This window comes from Dunckerocampus dactyliophorus, chromosome 13, assembly GCF_027744805.1.
Source record: "Dunckerocampus dactyliophorus isolate RoL2022-P2 chromosome 13, RoL_Ddac_1.1, whole genome shotgun sequence".
NCBI classification, from domain to species: domain Eukaryota; kingdom Metazoa; phylum Chordata; class Actinopteri; order Syngnathiformes; family Syngnathidae; genus Dunckerocampus; species Dunckerocampus dactyliophorus.
The window spans coordinates 19,334,286-19,355,284 of NC_072831.1; the positions used below are offsets into that span (position 1 = coordinate 19,334,286).

The 20,999-nt window shown below is 40.2% G+C and overlaps 3 protein-coding genes across 5 annotated transcripts in view; 1 reads left to right on the forward strand and 2 right to left on the reverse strand.

The window, feature by feature from the left end:
- Positions 1 to 340: 340 nt before the first annotated feature.
- kcnf1b (potassium voltage-gated channel, subfamily F, member 1b) lies at positions 341 to 3,794 on the reverse strand. Its single transcript, XM_054796630.1, has one exon. The coding sequence runs from the start codon at positions 3,654 to 3,656 to the stop codon at positions 2,322 to 2,324; it is 1,335 nt and encodes a 444-aa protein (XP_054652605.1). The 5' UTR covers positions 3,657 to 3,794; the 3' UTR covers positions 341 to 2,321.
- A 1,424-nt stretch (positions 3,795 to 5,218) lies between these two features.
- Positions 5,219 to 13,795, reverse strand: atp6v1c2 (ATPase H+ transporting V1 subunit C2). The gene is made up of 12 exons (XM_054796924.1): positions 13,667 to 13,795; positions 13,272 to 13,339; positions 12,821 to 12,906; positions 12,252 to 12,346; positions 10,215 to 10,306; positions 10,040 to 10,135; positions 9,393 to 9,461; positions 8,560 to 8,652; positions 8,381 to 8,468; positions 8,008 to 8,105; positions 7,797 to 7,926; positions 5,219 to 5,426 (listed from the first exon to the last, which is right to left on the reverse strand). Exons 1-12 carry the CDS (start codon positions 13,793 to 13,795, stop codon positions 5,337 to 5,339), a joined length of 1,134 nt encoding a protein of 377 aa, XP_054652899.1. The 3' UTR covers positions 5,219 to 5,336.
- A 1,316-nt stretch (positions 13,796 to 15,111) lies between these two features.
- The window catches only part of nol10 (nucleolar protein 10), a 28,360-nt gene continuing 22,472 nt past the window's right edge, over positions 15,112 to 20,999 (forward strand). For all 3 annotated transcript variants that reach the window (XM_054797112.1, XM_054797111.1, XM_054797113.1), the window contains exons 1-11: positions 15,112 to 15,284; positions 15,485 to 15,530; positions 15,627 to 15,725; positions 16,774 to 16,851; positions 16,945 to 16,982; positions 17,432 to 17,568; positions 17,697 to 17,762; positions 17,845 to 17,905; positions 19,432 to 19,517; positions 19,764 to 19,842; positions 20,054 to 20,203. In XM_054797112.1, coding sequence (XP_054653087.1) covers positions 15,219 to 15,284; positions 15,485 to 15,530; positions 15,627 to 15,725; positions 16,774 to 16,851; positions 16,945 to 16,982; positions 17,432 to 17,568; positions 17,697 to 17,762; positions 17,845 to 17,905; positions 19,432 to 19,517; positions 19,764 to 19,842; positions 20,054 to 20,203 — 906 coding nt within the window. In that variant the 5' untranslated portion in view covers positions 15,112 to 15,218. The remainder of the gene's footprint in view (positions 15,285 to 15,484; positions 15,531 to 15,626; positions 15,726 to 16,773; positions 16,852 to 16,944; positions 16,983 to 17,431; positions 17,569 to 17,696; positions 17,763 to 17,844; positions 17,906 to 19,431; positions 19,518 to 19,763; positions 19,843 to 20,053; positions 20,204 to 20,999) is intronic.

Sequence of the window (20,999 nt, forward strand, 5' to 3'; positions counted from 1 at the left end):
CATTTTTCCACTTTTGCTCGGTTTTGGTTTATTTTATTTCTGCAATGAGCCACGTTCCACAAATGGTCTCTGTGCCACACTTTGGACACACATGCGTGTGTTTCACCAGGAAGGCGAGGTGCTAAAAGACAGTCCACCATGTTCTTATTATTACTAAAAAAATGCCCGCTTAAGTCGACATCGACATACATGGTCGACTGCTTTTGATGACGTAAATTTGACACCCAAAGGGGTCATTAGAGGGATCACTGTATTTTCCGTACTATAAGTCGCATCAGACAAAAATGCGTCATGAAGAGGAAACAAACCTCGATAAATCACATGGGACTATTGCATTTTATTAGAAGTTTATTTCACAAAATTCATGACCAACAACAGACATTTAATCTGGAAAGGCAAGTTATTGAAATACACAATAGCACACAGGACAACAGGCTGAATTGGTGTTTGGTATGTTAACGTAACACATTAACAGCTATCAGCTACACTAAGAACATACCTGGGAGGCTGAATAGGCTAAATTAACATAACAAGCTCGTGAGTCCAACAAGCAAGTTACCGGTACTCAATTTCACCAAACTCCCAATCTCATTCCACATCACTGAATTCTTCATCCTCGGTGTCGCTAGCCTTGAGCAGCCTGTCGCAGTTGTCGACGGTAATGTTCACTCCTTGGTTCATGGCAGTCAGCATGGATTAGCATTTACTGTAAAAACAGGTTTTGTATGTATTTTGATATATAAGTCGCATCTGACCATAAGTCGCAGGAGCAGCCAAACTATGACAAAAATGTGACTTATAGTCCAGAAAATACTGTAATATTGTTATATACATTTTTAATACATTTCAGTGCAAAATAAGCTTCAAAATAAAAGCATGGCTGTTTTAACCTGGATTCTGTACACATGTGTTATTTTTTTTAGAATGTGTAGCACTGTATACCTTACAGCAAGACGCACACCACACTTCAATGCGGACAACACGCTTGGCAGCTCTTCTTTTCTCTTGGTTTGGCTTAAATTAGCAGGAAAACGCCCCTGCCCCCTATAGCCCAAACCCTGAATCGCAGCTCAGAACCATACACAACACTGTTGTCGCTACAACATCATATGAAAACAGAACAAACTAGACTTGTATTATCACCCTGGCTGTGGCAACAGCTACAAGTAAACGAGCAAGCAATGGTTACATTCAGTTTGGATTTCAGCTACAGTATGTCAACAACTGCTTATGGTGATGTCAGCCAGTCCACGGGGCGTCCAGATGAGCATGTCCTGCTACTGCAATACAAACATAACAGTTAGTATAGCAGTCGTCCCTCGCTACACTGTGGTTCGAACATCGCTCCCCCACTCCATCACAGTTTTTCAAAAATGAATAAATAAATGCTGTTCTGTGGTTGACTATGGAATATTATGAGTCAAAAACAATTGAAAGTCAAGTTATATGTACTATTCTGCCCACTAGGAGTCAGGAGTCATAATGTTCCATTGATGAGACATGCCATTGATTAGATTACCTTCACACTGCATGTAGTCAGCCATGGCATGTCCGACGTGATAGTGTGAAAAGAAGTTATCCTCCCATTCCGTGTGGAAGTGGTAGGTTTTTGGCTACTTACTTTGTCCTTCTTCCCCACTCCATTTGAAATCCTTTTTTAAGTTTAGAATAAATAAACTGGAGGTTAACTAGTTTGCTCGGTAGCATGCTGTGTTTAAAGCTCCAGCTGTCTCTTTTGTCCCTGCAGTGATCCCGTAGCCTGCTCATTACAGTTGAGCAATGTGGTGTAAACAACCAATAATATGAGTGTAAAGGTGACTTTAGGGGTGTTAGTTCGTGTCCATAGGGCTCTAATAATGGTAACAATCATATTTAGAAAGTCAAACAGGTTTTCTATGCTGTAACTACCAAAATATTCCATTTATTAATATTGACTCCTACTTCTGAAATTCACTTATCACGGTCAGGTCTGGAACCAATTAACCGTGATAAACAAAGGACGGCTGTATTGTTCATGGATTCATGGTCGGTCGGCTGAGCAAATGTCACAGTTTTATTTGAATTTTGATAAGAAAATTATTATTTTGTTCTTTCTTCATAGAAGTGTCAAAAGTTAAGTGTTTCATATTAATGGTGACTGTTTAGCTCAACAACTTGTATGGTACATACAGTCTTATAAAGAAATGAGGATGGCAGGTGGGATGCATTGTGCTTGTCTACGAGCATGCAAGTCTAGTTATTCGAATATGTGCAGGGTGTTCTGCATGATACAGCACATTGTACACACTCTTTGAGTTGTACAAACTGGCTGGTCCATGTGTCTATGCATCATCGTTATCGCTGTCCTTTCTGCGGTGGTCTCCAACAGACTTAAGCTCCATGAGCTCCACTTCATGCTTTGCTGCAGTCTCCAGCACCTTCTGCTTGTTGTAGAACACCACGAAGTTATTAATGATGGGGTGTATGGGTAAGGCGATGGCTATGACTCCACACAAGAAGCTCACGGCGGCGTTGCACTTGCCCAGTGTGGTTTTGGGGTAGATATCTCCATATCCCACGGTGGTCATGGTGATGATGGCCCACCAGAAGGATTGTGGAATGCTCCTGAAGAGAGTCTCAGGGTGACTTTGCTCCATAGTGTAGCCCATAGCAGAGAAGACAAAAATCCCTACGCCCATGTACATGAGGAGCAGCCCCAGCTCTTTCAGGCTCCTCTTGAGCGCGTAGGTGAGCGTCTGGAGTCCTGACGAGTGGCGTGCCAACTTGAAGATGCGCGCTATGCGCATGATGCGCAGCGCTTGCACTGCCTGCTGAACATTGGCCAGCTCCATCATGGAGGTGGTGCCGAGGTAGGTCAGACTTAGGACCACGTAAAAAGGAATGATTGCCATGAAGTCTACGACGTTCATGAAGGAGAGCGCAAAGTGTAACTTATTGGGCGAGGAGGCGAGGCGCAGCAAGTACTCTGCGGTGAACCACAGCATGCAGGCGGTTTCGATAGCCTCCAAAGTTGGGTGTTCCACCAGCTTCCCTTCGGCGTCCGCCACCTGCAAGTCTGGGATGGTTCCTACACACATCACCACCGCTGAGACCAGGATGGAGAGGAAGGAAGCGATGGCGATTACGCGAGCCGGGAAAGAGGAACCAGGCTTCTCCATCAGCCTCCATAAGAACCTCTGACATTGCTGGATGTTCGTAGCGTTCTGATTCACCTCCATGTCCTCCAAAATTACCTTCACTTTGCTAGCGATCTCCTTCAGCTCCCCCTCCTTCTCACTCAGGTAACTTTTACAGCAGTCATCTAAAACACTCTGGTCTATTCTCCAGAACTCCATCTCCTTGATGAAGCATATGGGGCAAATACCACGTTTAATATGGATTTCATCAAAGTAATAAACATCCATGATGCACTTGAAGGCATCTGGATCTCGGTCGAAGTAAAACTCCTTTCTGCCGGGGTCAAAGTCGTCACAAAGAGACGAAATAAATTCATCATTGTGAGCTGATGAGCAGTTCACTAACTCGGCCAGTCTGCTCTCCGGGTAACGATTCAGAACATCCCCAAAAAGCACCACTCGAACCCCGCCGATATTCACAGTGATCTCAGGCTCATCTTCCTCGCACCTTCTGTATCTTGGCTTCGGGATCGTCCACATGTTTTTTGTTGTTGTTGTTGGATCAAACAAAATGCAGGATCCTGTAAACAGCGGCCACGAAGCAGATTTTGACGTGCAAAATGTTTTTTCCTCTTCCAGCTGACAGTGAAGAACACAGCTCGTGCGTGTCCGTTTTTACCACTCCTTATCCAAGGAGAGAGTGCGGGGACCACTTCGAGTGCATTTATTGTACATGCATTGAGCCCCTCTAGTGGTGAGCTGCCGCACTACAACTTCGCCTTCATCTTTCACGATTGGACGGATCGATACTGCAGATTTTGCTATCAACCCGATACTAAGTAAAAACAGTCCTGCGAAAACCGATACTTTTTACTTGAAAATGTTCATCATTGAATGATTTTGGTATGGTATGTTTATTTATTTCAGACATGCTTAACAAGTTACATGAAATAACATCACATTGGTTCACACATCTGAAAAGGAGTAGGAAGCTGTGGAATTCATTTCATCCTACCCCTTCTCTGTGTCTATTACTAATAATTCATTCACACCATAAATCTACATGCTGACACTTCACCTGCTTACATTTTGTCATTTACATTTTCTTCTCTTCCTGTGGATTATGTTCGGCTCTCCTTCAAATTATTTGGCTTCTTGCACCCACAGCTCTCCAGTTTAAATGTTTGTAGACAATAATATCAACTATGTAACAACATGAACAACATAACCACAAAAACACATCTCTCAAACGAGAAAGTAGCTATCTATTCTGATACTACCATCAGTATCTGTACCATTCATATTTGACTTTATTTTACAATTGTAATTAAAATGTATAAGGGAATACTTTTATTTTGTTGATTTCAATTGTTTCACAAGTAAATTTGTCCATACAAACGATATATTTTTTTGTTTGCCGAAAATCTTTTTCCTGTGTCTTATTCTGCTCATAATCACGGTCAACAAATTCGAGGCAAAATCACGAAATAGTTCAGTGATATTGAAGAAGTTCAAGTAAAAAGTATCAGCATCCGTATCGATAATACCGGCTCAGTAGTTACTTGGTATCGAATCGATCCCAACATTTCCAGTATCGTCCACCCCACTGATGAGTCCCAACGTGTGACATGAGAATGTGCATACAAATAACATCATGTTTAACTTACTGCTGTTCCTGTAGAATATACAGGATTGGTCAACTGTCCACCGAAACGTTGATGTATCAGTGCTACTCCAGTAATGCCACTCATTTAGTACTTTTACACTACAAGTATATGTGTCATTAAAATGAGAAGCAGCAGTAACTTTAAACCACACACCCGCAATGTCTCCCAAGAAGTGAACTTAAAATGCTGAGTCCCTCATTGTGACCAATTGCTGTTTTACCAGAACTCCTCTAGCTTCTACAGCGCCGACAAAAACACCTGATCTGCACTCGTGCTGCGCTTTATTTTGCAATTCATACCCCATACAGTACAGTATTTCACAACATTTTAGAACCTGTACAGTATATTTGTTAGATTCTAACTATACCAAGGTTTTCTACTGTTCACCAGAAACCTTCATATTTTGTGATAAAATGTCTCCATTCTTAAACAGCGATGGCAGGGACAACAGTACAGTAATAAGGGTTTATCCTTGTGCAAAGTGTATCAGGCACTAGGCAACCAGGCACCACAGAAGGAATGGTCTGTGTTTTGGTGCCCCCTTTGAGGGTTGCTAGCAGAGCTCCAACATGTTGGTGTTGATGTGGAAGCAGATGTACGAGAAGTAGTCCTGCTGGCTGAGTCCTGGAATGTCACAGGTCACCTGATAGCAACACAACACTGTCATACGTCACTTGTCACACTGTAAACCAGCGTCCCTTTTTGTTTTACCAACGTGCTCCCTCCATTCAAATGTTGCTATTATCACAGTGAATTGCGTTGTGGTTATCGCTCGCCTTTTCAAGCGCCCACAAGTTTGTCACTGTGACCTTGCAAAGCATGGACGGCTTTGCATGAGACAGATGTTATTACAAGAAGGTTGCACAGCAAATGGATGACAATCTCCCTCACCCACACATCATGACTGGGTGCACACTTGAATGGAAACAAATGCTAATGTTTTCAGTAACTGTTGGCAACAATGCAGTCATTACCAAAAATGTTGTTATAGTTTCTTTCCCTCAAGTCATTTGAGTACCCACGTATTGCAGATACCTTCATATTCTGTACATACAGTTGCCATCATTTCTAACGTCTGTTAAAATCAGCGGTTCTAATCACCGGTCAAAAGTTTTAGAAGACCCCAGTTTTTCCAGTCATTTATTGAAATTCAAGTCGTTCAATTCCAATGAATAGCTTGAAATGGTACAAACGTAAGTGGTGAAGTGCCAGAGGTTAAAAAAAGGTAAGCTTACCCAAAACTGAAAAATAATGCGTATTTCAAACTTAGAACTGTTTCAGGGACCACAAAATGGGTCAACAATTTAAAGCTGTTCTGCAGAAACGGAGGTTGATCAAGCCTTGGCAGTTGGTGCAACTAATTCCTACGTGTGTTCCAAGTTGTGGAGTACTTACTACCTCCTCTGTCTGCATAAAAACAGTGTTCGGAACACACTGTGGTACTATACCCTGGTGAACATCAGTTGAACAGCATTGTACTGCAGAAAGTCATTTGTTGCTACAAAAATGGAAAGAAATAAAAGGGTATAAATATATAAATATAAATAAAAGGAATTAACGATGGAAGAGAGACAGACCACCTTAACACTTAAAATGTAGGTTTTTCCTCCAGAGAAATTGGAGTGTTCTAAAACTTCTGACCAGTAGTGTACATGTTAATAATTTCGTCATTATTCATTTGAATATTTGCTAGCTTATTTTGTGAAAAAGACTACAATGGATTACTGCATATTCATGGATTTTTAGTAAACAAAAATGAATGTTATTTATAATTTTTCCTCCAAAAATAGGCATTTCTTCTGCAGAAACCATCTCATTGACTCTAACACAGTAATAATTTATAAACATGCAATAATACAGGTAAATGTAGGACTATCAAATGTTATCGGCTGTCCGATATACTAAATTGATACTGGCATAAAAATTAGATGTCGGTATCTGTTTTTCTGCCAATAATGATGCCACACAGCAACAAGCTTGCTAGCTCAGCATGTGCGTGGTGTGGAATTATTTGTGTGGAAGTTTAGCCTTTGGATTGTAAATATGCCATTTCCAATGAAAGCGGTGGTTATGCAAGGGCCAGGGTCAAGGGTCTTCCTTTACTACTTCTAATCCAGGCTGTCTCGTTCATGCTGCGTTCATGCTGCGTTCATGCTGCGTTCATGTGTGCTGAAGGAGGCCAGTTTATAATTTCACTGATTGTATTAGTCCAGATTTTCATACTTTGCACTTTGTTCTTATACGGATGTTTGTGCCACATAAAAATGTGCAGCTTTCCAAAGTGTGTAGTTACTAGCATTATTTCATTGGATTCTTATTTGTGAAGGTATTTACACTAATCTTTCTCACTTGTTGATAGTAGGAGGACATGTTATTATAGTTGACTATTGTTCCATACCATAACGCTTTTAAAAGCTGTTTAAAACCATTTTAAACTTTTGATCATCGGATGAACAGCCTATTTCAGTTGTAATGGTTCCATCCATCCATTTTCTATGCCGCTTATCCTCAATGGGGCCCAAGGGTTTGCTGGAGCCTATCCCAGCTGATTTCGGGTGAGAGGTGGGGTTCACTCTGGACCGGTGTCCAGCCAATAGCAGGGCACATATAGACAAACAACCATTCACACTCACATTCATACCTATGGACAATTTAGAGTCTCCAATGAAGCTAACATGAATGTTTTTGGAATGTGGGAGGAAACCGGAGTACCCGGAGGAAACCCACACACACACGGGGAGAACATGCAAACTCCACGCAGAAATGTCCAAGCGGAGATTCGAACCCAGGTCTTCCCCAGCTCCTGACTGTGTGGCCAACATGCTAACCTCCACCGTGCGGCCAGTTTTAATGGTTTGCAATAAACTGCTTACTCAAAAACTTGAACAGTGCAATATGTACATTCTTGCAAGTTTTCAACAGGTCTTAACAGGAGTGTTCTGTAATTTTCACTGTGATTTAATAAAAACGTTTTAATTTAAAAAGGTCAGCGGCGCCTATTTGGGTCACTTACATCCATTTTGCTGACAGTGGCAGTTGGGTCCAGATGCACAAACAAAGAGGAAAGTACTTCTTTCAGTTTCTCTGAACATTTTCTGTCTGACTGAAGCAGAAGGGCCTGATAGTTCACAGGCAGTCCGTACCTGGGGGTGTACGTCATGAAGAGACCGCTCACGTCAACAGCAAATGGGTCATGACATGAACACAGTGAAGGTATTACTCACCTGAGTACTGACTCTACAAAGACCCTCAATGCTTTCAGGTGAATCCAGGCAATAAACACCTGGTTGTAATTCACTTTCAACCAAGGCACAAACATGCCCTAGACAGGAGCGTGCAGAGCATTAATTCAGCAATAACAAATATGTATACTGGCATCATTCGTAGGATGTACAGAATTCTGTCTTTTGATATGTCGAGATGTACGGTACTCTTGTTTTTGCTTCATATTCCCCATCCATTTCATAAATGACATGTTTACAGTATCTCAAAAGCGCTGGTCAAGGACTTTAATAGGAGGTACGTATCAGTCCATATGCCTCGCTGTTAATTATTTCTGACCTCACCTCTGTCTATAAATGCTGCTAATCTACTCACATAGTGTTCTTTCTTGTGAACACGGAGCTCCTTCCTCTCCTGTTGCTGCTTCTCCTCCAGGTCAAAGCTATACTCACGCACAGTGAACCTGTGTGGGTCATAGACTACACAATGGTAAACAACACAGACAACATTGTTTCAGTCCAAAACTGTATACTCCAGTAACTCATCCTGCTTACTTGCTTTCCTGGGCTTTGGCTTTGAATTCAGCCACCACTCTCTTGAACAGCGTCACGGAAAAAATACCACCTTTTCCATCTTCATAGAGTTTCCTGTTGATGCACAAAAAGAATGTGTGTCAGCACAATTGTTTTCTATTGAAAAGCTGAGTGATAGCAGTGCGTTTATACAGTATTCTGACCTAAACTAAAAATAGTTAGATGGTGGACCGACCCTGGACTGGCCTCCTGACAGTTACAGGGATTCATTTATTGGTTAGATCTACAACTGATAGTTGCACATGTTACGCTTTACAAACAAGCGATCATACAATACAGGCGTTCTTGCTAATATTAATAATATTCTAGAGCTATGTCAAGTGACTTGTGCTATGACCTATGGACAGTGTCGGGCAAATTACTTTTAAAAAGTAACGAGTTACAGTTACCTGTTACTTTCCCAAAAAAAACGAATTGAATTAGCAACAGAATGACTCCTTCATGATTGTAATAAGTTACCAGGGCAAGTAGTTATTGTGTTACTTTTTTTAAAAAAACCTTCAAATATGGAAACAAATTTACATTTAGCTTTGTAGTGGCTGCGCGTTCCATGAGATTAGGCTGAGGTTGCAATTCTCTACCAACATGCCAGGGGAAAGTGTTTTCCTGAAAGTGAGCAACCACAAATCTTGTTTACCAACGATTTAGCTTCCTGCGTAGCAATAGTGAACATTGGCAACGGAAGCGACACTGAGATCGTTGCTATAGATATTGGTGCATAATATTGTGCTACATTTCAACAAAAATGGCATTAACCACGCCTACGTCGTGTAAAAGAATGAAAGACAGCTCACCTGCTTGACCGTGGCACCACAAACGCTGACAAAGATTCATACGTCCTCTCCCACCTCATATAGTCCCTCCTGTGATCCCAACATATGCACACAATGCCAATGACACAACGAGAGTGGTCCACTTTAATTATGACAGGGGTGTCCAAAGTGTTATTTTTGGCCTGCGGGTCATTTTTTGTTCAAATAAAATGAATTCATTATTAATAACATACAGTATATCATATCCAACATATATATAAAACTATAATTGTAAAACTCTAAAAACGTGTCTTGTGTTAATAATATTGGCTTTCTGGAGCGGATTAATTGGATTTACATTATTTCTTATGGGAAAAAATTATTTGGTTAGAGTATGTTTTGGTTAGAGTCAGACTTTCTGGAATGGATTAATTACGCTAACCAAGGTTTCACTGTAGGTGGATGTTTTGTTCAGATAGTATGGATATTGACCTACATTGGATTGGTTTTAGTGTCTTTAATGCCCAAAATGTATGAAGTGTCTCCACACTTCCTCCCATTTTTCTGTATGCAGCTTGTGGTACAAAAAAGATTGGACACCCCTAATTTATGGTCATGAAACAATCAGTGTTGTTAAAAAAAATAGGACGATTTAGCGCAATTGTAAAATAAGTGTTTGTGCTCCTGACCTGCACACCACCACCAGCAGAGTGGTGAGGTACTCTGAGAACACCAGGTCTTCTCTCCTCACGATGCCGTTCAGGCTGCATGTTTGCAAACCGCCTCTAAAAATACAAATATCCTGCTTTAATATGTAAAAACATCATGTGTCCATCCATGTAATCAACTCCTAATATCACTCACTCTAGTTTGCGCTCAAGACACTGCAAGCTTGCCTTCACACTGCTGAACGCCGCAGCTCTGGATTTTAATTCCACCTCCACCTGGGAAACTTCCTGACACACACATGCAGCCACCGAGAACACATGGAAGTACTATATAGTGATAATTCAGAAATGCATTTAATATTTATAGCGGGTATAGTGATGCTTGCATGTAGATGTTCAATTTTGCCCATTATTCTTTATTTAATTCAGTGCAGTGATCAAAAATTAATACTAAGTGACCTAAATTTAATGTGTACTTAAACAGAAGTTAATCATCCAAATCTTTTTTAGTACCATCATCATTATTATTATAACAGTACATTGCTATTTAGTTGCCGCAATTTACACAAACTTTTAAATACTGCCATCTACTGGTGAGTTGAGTTCCTGATGCCGCTGCATTAAACCTGGACTAACATTTAGAATTAAAGTACTTGTTAATGCATTTTTTTTTTTTGCAGCTTCATCACTTCAACAAACTATTTAGCTTTTACAACCTTTGTACACCTGGATTGTTTTACTGATCCATTCAATTCCCCATAATATTTTTAGATGAAGCGTATACGGTTCACCAGCACTGCAAAACACGTTAGACGTTTTTGGAGTTTTAGATTATCTTTGTCGATCAGTTAAGTTTGATCTCTACAGAATAGTCAAGGGGGGTTACCAGCCACCAGTAAAATTTGCTGCATAAAACGTATTGGTACTCACCACTAAAGAACGATAGTGTAAGATGACTGATGAACAGATGGAATCAGAGTCACAGTGTGGGAGTTATATATAAGTTTCACTCACAGAAACTATGGTGCGTTCAAGGACCGCCAAACAAAGTGCGAAATCTCAACGTTTGATGAAAAAACATAATTGGTGAAGCATAAAGATATCATGTCCTTTTTTGTTAACAGTGGTACATGTATGCTGCAGATTTACCTGTATTATCATCTACAGTAATACCTTGTTTATCACTGTTAATTGGTTCCAGACCCGACTGTGATAAGTGAATTAAACAAAGTAGAATTCCTTCTTTATAAATTGAATATTTTTGTAGTTAGAGCATAGAGAAACTGTTTAGGACTTTCTAAATAAATAAAAAAAAAAAAACATTATTAGAGCCCTCTAGACATAAAATAACACCCCTATAATCACCTTTACACTTGTATTACCCAATACTGTAGAGTAGATGTAATCAGGGAAAATAAGCCATTTACGACATAAATAAAATGTGTGTGTGTTGCAATAAATGTGCTCCGGAGGTCTGGAGGACAGGAAGTGATGTCAGGGGTTCAAAGCTTGGCATGGGTTACGGTTGCAACATTAGCCCGTGTTATTATTATAATAATTGTGTTATTTTTGTGCTTGTTGTGAGATCATTCAAACCTGCAATAAAAGCCTGTTGTTCAGGCAAATACTGTAAGTCTGGCGCTGTATGTTTCACCAAACAATAAAGTAACATTACTGACATCTAGTGGCCAGTGTAGAATACTACATATCACACTTTGCACTTGCATCTTCTTAATGCCTTATATTTTTATTTTAGTTTATTTGGCCATTTTATGCTTGGAAACGCTTACTTTCGACAAAAAAACTCACAAAGTTGGCTTAACTATGCATTGTATTTTACTAATAGGCCGTATTCAAACACAAAACAGCCTGATTTATTAATTCATAGATTTTTGAAAAACGGTGGTCGTGTGAAGCTGCGACTGTATTTATAAGTTATTACCAACTTACGGTGATTAACATGTGTTTTCTGCAGAAAAAGCAGTTTATAAAACAGGAAATAAAATAAAAATAGAACAAAAAAATACACAAATTTGTGATACAATGAATGCCCAATCGGAATGTCGCGAATCACAAATCCACTTCGTCCTTTCCCACATTTCAATAGCCATCATAATGTAACGTTAAAAAACTAATTAGAATCCTCTGACTAAACATTATTTTCTGTTTATATGATATAATTAGTATAATCCAAATTGTCATGCTAATACAATTAAATTGTCCTCATTTGTACCTTAGTGATGATGTTTACCAGGCTGGGGAGGGGCAGGGATGTGGGATACTTGGCTTTATCCCACTGGAAGCTTGTCACATAGCTCATCATGTCCACTAACATAATCACACCCATACACACACAGAAAACACACATACACATTCATTTATAGTTGGATTATATACGTTCATTTGCAACACACACAAGAATAATTGGAATTAAGGGGGGGGGGGGGAGGACAAAGATGCAAAAATACCTCTTAAAGACTTCACATGGGCCCTTAGGGGAGACTGGAGATCCCTCTGCTTCATGCCGTGGGCTGTCAGTGTGGGAGGAATGAATTAGAAATACTGTATGAGTTCCTATATTTCTGCTTGTGTGTTCCAGTATTTCTACAGTACATAGAGGGCCGATAGAGAAATCTCCAGACTGTATGTGGGTGTTTATGTATATTGTTCCTACATTTAGTCTCATTTGCCTGAGGCATCTGTGCATTTACTTAATGGGATTTCCATACCATCTCATTAGCCCCACAATGTAATTAACACCTTCTCAGCATGAACGCGTGTGTGCGGCTGTGTGTGACTCACCTCCATTGGCTAAGACGTTTTCCGCCACTTTGTCCCTGGCTTGCTCCATCACCTCCCTCATACACTGGCATGTTTTTGTCATCACGCTTGGATCAGGAAGAATAGCATCATTAAAGGTCGAGCCACAAACTGTCCTGGCAATCACTTATGTATTTCATGAGTGACACTCAAGCTAGTAATCATTCCTGCGTTTAGTCAGGCAAGTAAAGATCACGTAAAGTAGCAGGCCCCCGGAGGCCCCCGTTTTCACTAGCTTTACAATCTCTCATCAGCTCAAATATACCACTCATGAATACAAAATCAGGAGGGGAAACCAACCGCCAGTCGTCTCTAAACATTAATTAATCATGTTGTGGACTGCAGACAAGCACAGTTTCTCATTTTAAGAGTTAAAGCATGCAATAATCGCTAACACTGATGCGGTGTTCACACTCTTTATTTATTCTGTTACCTTTCAGTCAATGTGTCGAGTGTGGAGAGTTCATCTGACACGCAGAGCAGGCTGTCCAGTATTCCCACCTGAGGTCAATGCATATGTTAACTGAGGCTATATGACTAACACATTCTACCTGAAGACAGACATGTGAAATTTAATACTGACTCAATGCAATATCTTAAAATGTGACAGCAGACTGTGGCGCTCAGTGATCACATGAGTGAAATGGGTCAGATGGAAATTTTGCAGCAACCTGAGCTTTTATCCCTTTACCAGAGAAGGACACCAAACACCACAGCATCCTCATATACACTCGCTGTCCTCATAAAAACAAATATCTAACAGAAAATTACATGAATGTAAACAATACTTACTAGCTATGCTAATCAAAAATTAAAACTGTCACCAACCGTCAGATCTGGAATGGAGAATTTGCAGCAGGAGGCCAAGTTAGTCTTGCCAACAATATGTTTGAGTTTCTCGACACTTTTTGCACTGGTCTTGTCCAGGGGGACAGATATCAGCCACAAGTCTTGCATGACTCCTAATGCACATGAAGAGCACCAGTTAGATATGTAGTTTGGCACTGGAGAGACAAAACCCAAAGAAGTTGAAGTTGAAAGTAGTAGAATGTCGGAGTAATGCAGTATGCTCATGTGGAAAAACAAACTCTTAACACCTGTTTTAGTTATATCACGTTTAGTCTGGACAAAATCAAAAGAATTGCAAAGAGAGGATTCTTACCTTCAGGTTATCTTCATTGGGATTCTGTGTCAGTCTTGCACAGTGGATGCACAGTCTCCTTCACCTGAAACTACCACACTGACAGCCCACTGACTCTAAGGTCATAGGAAGTCATTACATAGCCAGGCTCTAAGTCTCTGAAAAAAAAAGTCTGACTATAATTTAACATTTTTACTAGAGTTAATCGACTTTGATCATTTCAAATTTTTTTTCTATTTCATTTTTATCTACTCTCCTTTTAGTTTATGTTTCCTATGTAATCTGATTTGCCATGCATCTACTATATGTGCAGTCATTGCACACTATTCGATTGCTGGGGACGTAACTTAAATTTGTGAAAATCTTGTTGCAATTCAAAACCATCCTGTTTAGGGGTGTCCAAAGGTTGGCTGAGTGATTAGCATGTTGGCCACACAGTCAGGTGTGGAGGTGCTGTGTGGAGTTTGCATGTTCTCCCCTGTTCGTGAAAACATGCGCCCACATTCCAGAAACATGCACGTTAGGTTAATTGGTGATTCTAAATTGTCCATAGGTATGAATGTGAGTGTGAATGGTTGTTTGTCTATACACTATATGTGCCCTGTGATTGGCTGGCAACCAGTCCAGGGTGTACCCCGCCTCTTGCCTGAACTCTGCTGGGATAGGCTCCAGCATACCCGTGACCCTAGTGAGGATAAGCGGCATAGAAAATGGATGGATGGATGGTGTCCAAAGGGTGCGAGAGTCACTTAGCTTTATATATATCCTGTATATTTTTTATTTTGTAAAATTTACTAAAAAATGTAAACACACACACAAATGTTACTGTCTTATTTTTAGTTATTCGTAACAATTTTTTAACCTTTTTTGTTTACATCGTGCTTTTTTGCTCTATTCTTTGTCTGTATTCTTCCCATTTTTGCTGTTTTAATCAAATAAACTGTAATTTTTGAGTATAATGTGACATAAGTCTATACCTACGGCAGGAACTTACTGTGTAACTCTTAAATTGACCTCTTCAGTGGTCATCAATTATTAAGATGGAATTCAAAAAATACAGTACGTAAGACCCCCAAATGAGAGCGGAACTTTCTAAACTGCTTTTGTTCCCAGACGGGCGGACGTGGAACGGACGTTTACTTCCTGTTAAGCACTGCGGCAACAACGTGGGTCCTGTACAACACACTAGTGTTGTACGTGTTGTGTTATGTGTATCCGCTACCTTGTGAAGGTTCAAACATGCAGGTTTCTAGTGTGAATGATGTGAAGATTTACAATTTAAGCCATGGAAAGTCCCTCCCGGAGGTAAGAAGCCTAACGGCTGTAGTGACATTTCGTCAGCTAAATGGTGTTTAGTCTTATTTTGCTAACCGGCTGACCTCATAATGTATTGAGAAATGTGTTGACAGATATTTTTACCAGCACTTGTAACGTCAGTCAAATATGTTCCATTTCATGGAATCCATAAAGCAGTGGTATAATCCAACTTTGTTTTGAACATCCAGTGGTTGTCAGACCGTAAGAAGAGACAACTGCAAAAGAAAGATGTTGGTAAGTTCCAATCTTGTAGTATGTACCTGATGTATAACGTTGCAATAGTTGCCATTTGACATTTTGGTCTGTCTCACTGTATTTCTATCATTTTAGACATCCAGCGCAGGATTGAGCTTATCCAAGATTTTGAGATGCCTACTGTGTGCACATCCATAAAGGTATCTAGAGATGGGCAGTTCATCTTGGCAGCAGGTAAAAAAAAAAAAAATAAATCAACATTGTTTTTATGTGAGCATGATTGTTGTCTGTTGCATTCAAGAGGTCATTCCTAAGTTTTGTTCCGATAATGGCATTTTACAGTTGTAAAGTTTTACAAGATTGGCTGGCGACCAGTCCAGGGTGTACCCCGCCTGTCGCCCGAAGTCAGCTGGGATAGGCTCCAGCATGCCCCCGCGACCCTAATGAGGATGAAGCGGTATAGAAAATAGATGGATGGAAGTTTTACAACTCATACTATACACAGAACACATGAAGGACATTTAAAAAGATCAATCTATCCTTCCATTTTTCATGGATTTTCTCATCCTCACGAGTGTTGCGGGGTATGCTGGGGCCTATCCTAGCTGACTTCGGGCGACAGGCGGGGTACACCCTGGACTGGTCGCCAGCCAATCGCAGGGCACATATAGACAAACAAAAACTCCACACAGAGATACCCAAAGCTGAGATTCAAACCCTCGGTCACCGTGTGAAAGATTAAATACAATACAATGCAAGATTAAATACAATAATTTAATTAAATAAAGAGACCACTAGTTATCACTGTCCATTTCACAGGAACAGAACCTTTCACAGTCAAAGATATGATCTTTACCTTTGTTAATGGTCGCCACAGTCTAATGGCAGAGACCAAGCTTGCGGCCGATGCTTGGTATTTCTCCCATTTCAGAATTTGGCAATGTCTAATTTCACTTTCATGGTGATGGTATTCCTTTTCTTTGAACTGCATCAGAAGAGTGTTCCTTATGTTTGGGCGACATAATAAAGGGCAAAAAGTTAATGAAAAACAACAAATGCAACGTTCCTCAGTGTAGCAACGTGGGGCTTTGTATTATTCTGCCTACGTATTCTTCTGTGTTTTGCACGTAACTGGTTTTGTACAATATGGGAGCGGGTTTGTACATAACCACGAAACATCATAAGCCGAGGACCGCTTGTAGTTGCCATTTGAAAATGTAAACACTATTAATTGCATTTGTATGAAATTTACAATGTGTGTATTCTCCTTAAAACATTTTAGGCACTTACAAGCCCAGGTTTCGATGCTATGACGCCTTCCAGCTGTCACTGAAGTTTGAACGCTGCTTGGATTCAGACGGTAAATACCCATAGACATACCCTTTGTATCTTGTTGCATGTCCATATCATTAACAGAGCAATATTGATGACTTCCTTTTCTCTCCCTCACAAGTTGTGGCCTTCGACATACTGTCTGATGACTACTCAAAGGTAATTATGAATTTATTGGTTCTCCGATGTTTGCAGTCTGCATACTTTATTAAATAGTTACATAAAACTAGCCCTCATGATTACTAGCAGATCAGATTTGTTTTCTCTAGATTTACCAACGAAAATTGTTCTGACACTTTACTCAAGTGAATGTTTTTTTAAGTGTCATGTTTTGATGAAAATAAAATTACTGTGCGTCTATATGTGCCCTGTGATTGGCTGGCAACCAGTCCAGGGTGTACCCCGCCTCTCGCCCGAAGTCAGCTGGGATAGGCTCCAGCATACCCATGACCCTAGTGAGGATAAGCGGCATAGAAGATGGATGGATGGATCAAAATACTGTGTTTTCCAATTGAGGGTGCTAATTGCTCATGTTACAATATTTTCTGTGTTTGGGTTTTAATCATTCTTTTTTTTTTTTAATTTGACTTCTCTGAATGTGTCCGCAGCTTGTGTTCCTGCACTCTGATCGTTATGTGGCGTTCCATTCCCAGCATGGTCACTACTACAAGACTCGAATTCCAAAGTTTGGACGGGACTTTTCTTACCATTATCCCTCATGTGATATTTATTTTGTGGGAAGTAGGTGAGGGAGTTTTTGGATTTTTAGATTTTGAGATCATTGCGCCTTTATTTTGACATTTTATAATGCATATTTTGTATGTTCAGTAAGAGTGAATGAATTCTTTTTATTTGCGTCTGTTTTTCCCCAAGTTCAGAGATCTACAGACTGAATCTTGAACAAGGTCGCTTCCTCAACTCACTTCAGACTGATGCTGTGTGAGTGTTTTCTTTCCACATTAACAGTCGAGGATCTTCTCTCTGTTGTCTCACTGTTTTTCATTCTTGCCTTTTCAACCAGGGAGCACAATGTGTGCGACATCAACCCTGTCCATCATTTGTTCGCCAGTGGAACCTCTGAGGTACTTAGCATAAAGTGCTGCACATAAAATAAACCAGTGAGTGGTTACTTTTGGACACGAGTGCAAGCATGGTAGTAGATGCTCATTGCATAAAACTCACAATTTAAAAGGAAAAATTTGAAGTACTGCCAAGTGCCAAAACATTACAGTATGACTTTCATGCATTGCTTTGTTCAGCTTGGTTTTGTGTAAGATGGATAAACTGTAGTACTCTAGTAATATGACATTTGAGCCAGCTGACCAATCACATTTTATTGCATCTTATATATACTGTAGATTCAAGCCACCCTGAAGTTTAAAGAGCTTTTTTGTCTGCCTTTTATTTTTGGCCAGCCATTTTACCATTACTTGTCATGTGGATATGGTTTAATGGTTATGGTTCCATTTATTTCAAACATGCATAGAGTATACATTGAAATGCTTCATGTTACAATTCACAATTCAGCATGTCTGAAAAGGAGTAGTAAGAAGCAGAGCATATTTAATCCTACCCTCTCCGTTTCATGTCAATTGCTAATACATTTGTTCACTTCCTATATTCAGCATGCACTAATTCACTATTTACATTATTGTTCCATATAATAAAAGCTGTTTTTATTTTAAACAAAAAAAAAAAGTATTTCCTTTTCCCCCGTTGTTGTCCCTATCTATATACCATTCCACATGCCAGTCGTTTGTAGCCTGGTTAGCTCAAGGCATATACTTCAAGGGCTTCCTGTCCTGCCGTCTTTTGTGTTGTATTATGAATGTCATTGAATGTAGATACATGGGTTCCTAATTCAGTACTTCTTGTTGAGCGGGCCCTTCCTACGTGGTATTGATGTCAAATGTTATTCAATGCAGTCCTTCCAACTGCATGGTTCTTCCTTTTGTGGCTTGTAGCTTCCATTTGCCTTGTTGTCATGGCAATATGATCTTTAATGTTATCCATATCGTTGATATCTTTGACGACAAGCACTCTTGCCTCAACTGGTCAAATTACATGTAATCAGCAACTCAGCAAATATCAGCTTCTAATAATGCAGTGAATAACAGTTGTATTAATTACATCATGATTTTCTTCTGTCAACCAGCCGTCTTCCATGCCACAACCAAACTCGCCCAGGAGGAGAGCGTTCCCTCAGCTAACCTATCCCCAGAATAGGAGCATTGTTTTAAGTTTCTGTATAAATGGCTTCATTTATTCAGGCTTAAGAAGAATAAAATTAGCAATATTTTTTTTATCCTTGAACTGGCTTTCACAACTTTAAAAGTTCATGGTGCAAAAGTTTTTGCAATATTAAGAGAAGGCCTGCATTAGATTGCTGTTGAGCAACAACTACAATGTTAGACCTCTGTGTGCTAAGGCTGAACTTTTAACACAAAGCGTGTTGGGCTACTTTGTGGTTTATGGAAGATGGCGAACAGGCAATTGATGATTCTAGGGGGTGGACGGTTCCATTTGTTGTTAGAATTTGAGTTGTGATTTTGTTTTAAATTTCCCTGCATTTCACTGACTTACATCCCCGTTTTTTCCTGGTGTTTAGGGAAGGGTGGAATGCTGGGACCCTCGTGTCCGGAAACGAGTGGGTCTTCTCGACTGTGCCCTCAACAGCCTCGCAGAAGGAATGGAGTATGTAGCAATCTGTCGCATAGGGATGCCAAATGATGTCTGTTGACCCCAGTTTTTGTTGTTGCTGGCACTGTCCCCACTGCTTCACAAAAACACATACAGTACTATTCTTCTCCTCTGTAGAAGCTTCACAAATATTTTACTGCCACACCAGTGTTTATGGGTCACTCTCTTATTGTCTTTACACCACTTAAAACTTACCATTTTGCTAATACTTTGATACTGTCATTGTGTCCTTGTTTACAGAGTTTTAAGTTTGCCCTCAATAAGCGCACTGAAGTTTAACGGCTCCCTCTCCATTGCAGTAGGCACCAGCACTGGACAGGTGAGCGAATACCTTGGTGCTTGCTGCACATTGACTTACACATTAGAGATATTGCGAAGACTACAGTAAATAATTTGGGGGAAGGTAATGAAGTTTTAAAACATATCTTTGAATGCATTTGCACAAAGAAGTCACTGTCCTTTTGAGTAATGGTAGCTTAACAGTATGTCTGTCCTGTGCGCTTTCTTTCTTTCTTTCTTTCTTTCTAAAGGTTCTGCTGTATGACTTGCGCTCCAACCAACCACTGCTGGTGAAAGACCACTTCTACAATCTGCCCATTAAATCGCTCAACTTCCACGATGAGATGGATCTGGTTGTGTCGGCAGACGCCAAAATAATAAAAATGTGGAACAAAGACAATGTAAGAATAACAGATGTTACTAATATATTATATGCCCACTGGTCACAGCATTAAATACAATCTCCCATGAGATCAAATAGTGCGCCATCAAAACATCAAAAACGTAGAAGTCATATAGATCAGACCGGAAGAGATTTGTGGGGATAACCCTGCAGTGTTGTTCTTCTTCGTGGGTCTTTCGACACCAAAACCACTTTTGGTGTGTGGTTACCACTGCCTTCCATATCTTCCCAGGTTGTACTGCCAAAATGTCCTCATAATGTAAGGACTCGTACTTAATAAGATTCAACAGTTTTATTCTCATATGCACAGTGAAACAGGTAGTTATGCTACTCAATGAAATTCTTATTCTGTTCATTCTCCCTAAAAAAAAAGAAAGAAAACACAAGAAAATGAATAAGAACAGAAGAAACATCAATACCAATAAATTAAAAGCAACAATAATATGTTGAGTGTTATGAGTGTGTGCGTGTGTTGTGTGCGGCGTGTGTGAGTGCTTCTTTGAGAAGCCTGATGGCCTGTGGGTAAAAGCTGTTTGCCAGCCTTGTGGTCCTGGAATTCAAACTCCTGTAGCGTCTGCCTGACGGTAGGAGTGTGAATAATGAGTGTTGTGGATGTGTGCTGTCCTTGATGAGGTTGTGTGTTCTGCGTAGGACTCTAGTTTTATAAATGTCTTGCAGTGAGGGGAGGGCTGCCCCAACAATGTTCTGTGAGGTCTTGATCACCCGCTGGAGTGCCTTCCTATAAAACAAATTTGTGCTCATTGCCTGACATAGCGGTGCTCTTCTTCCTCTGC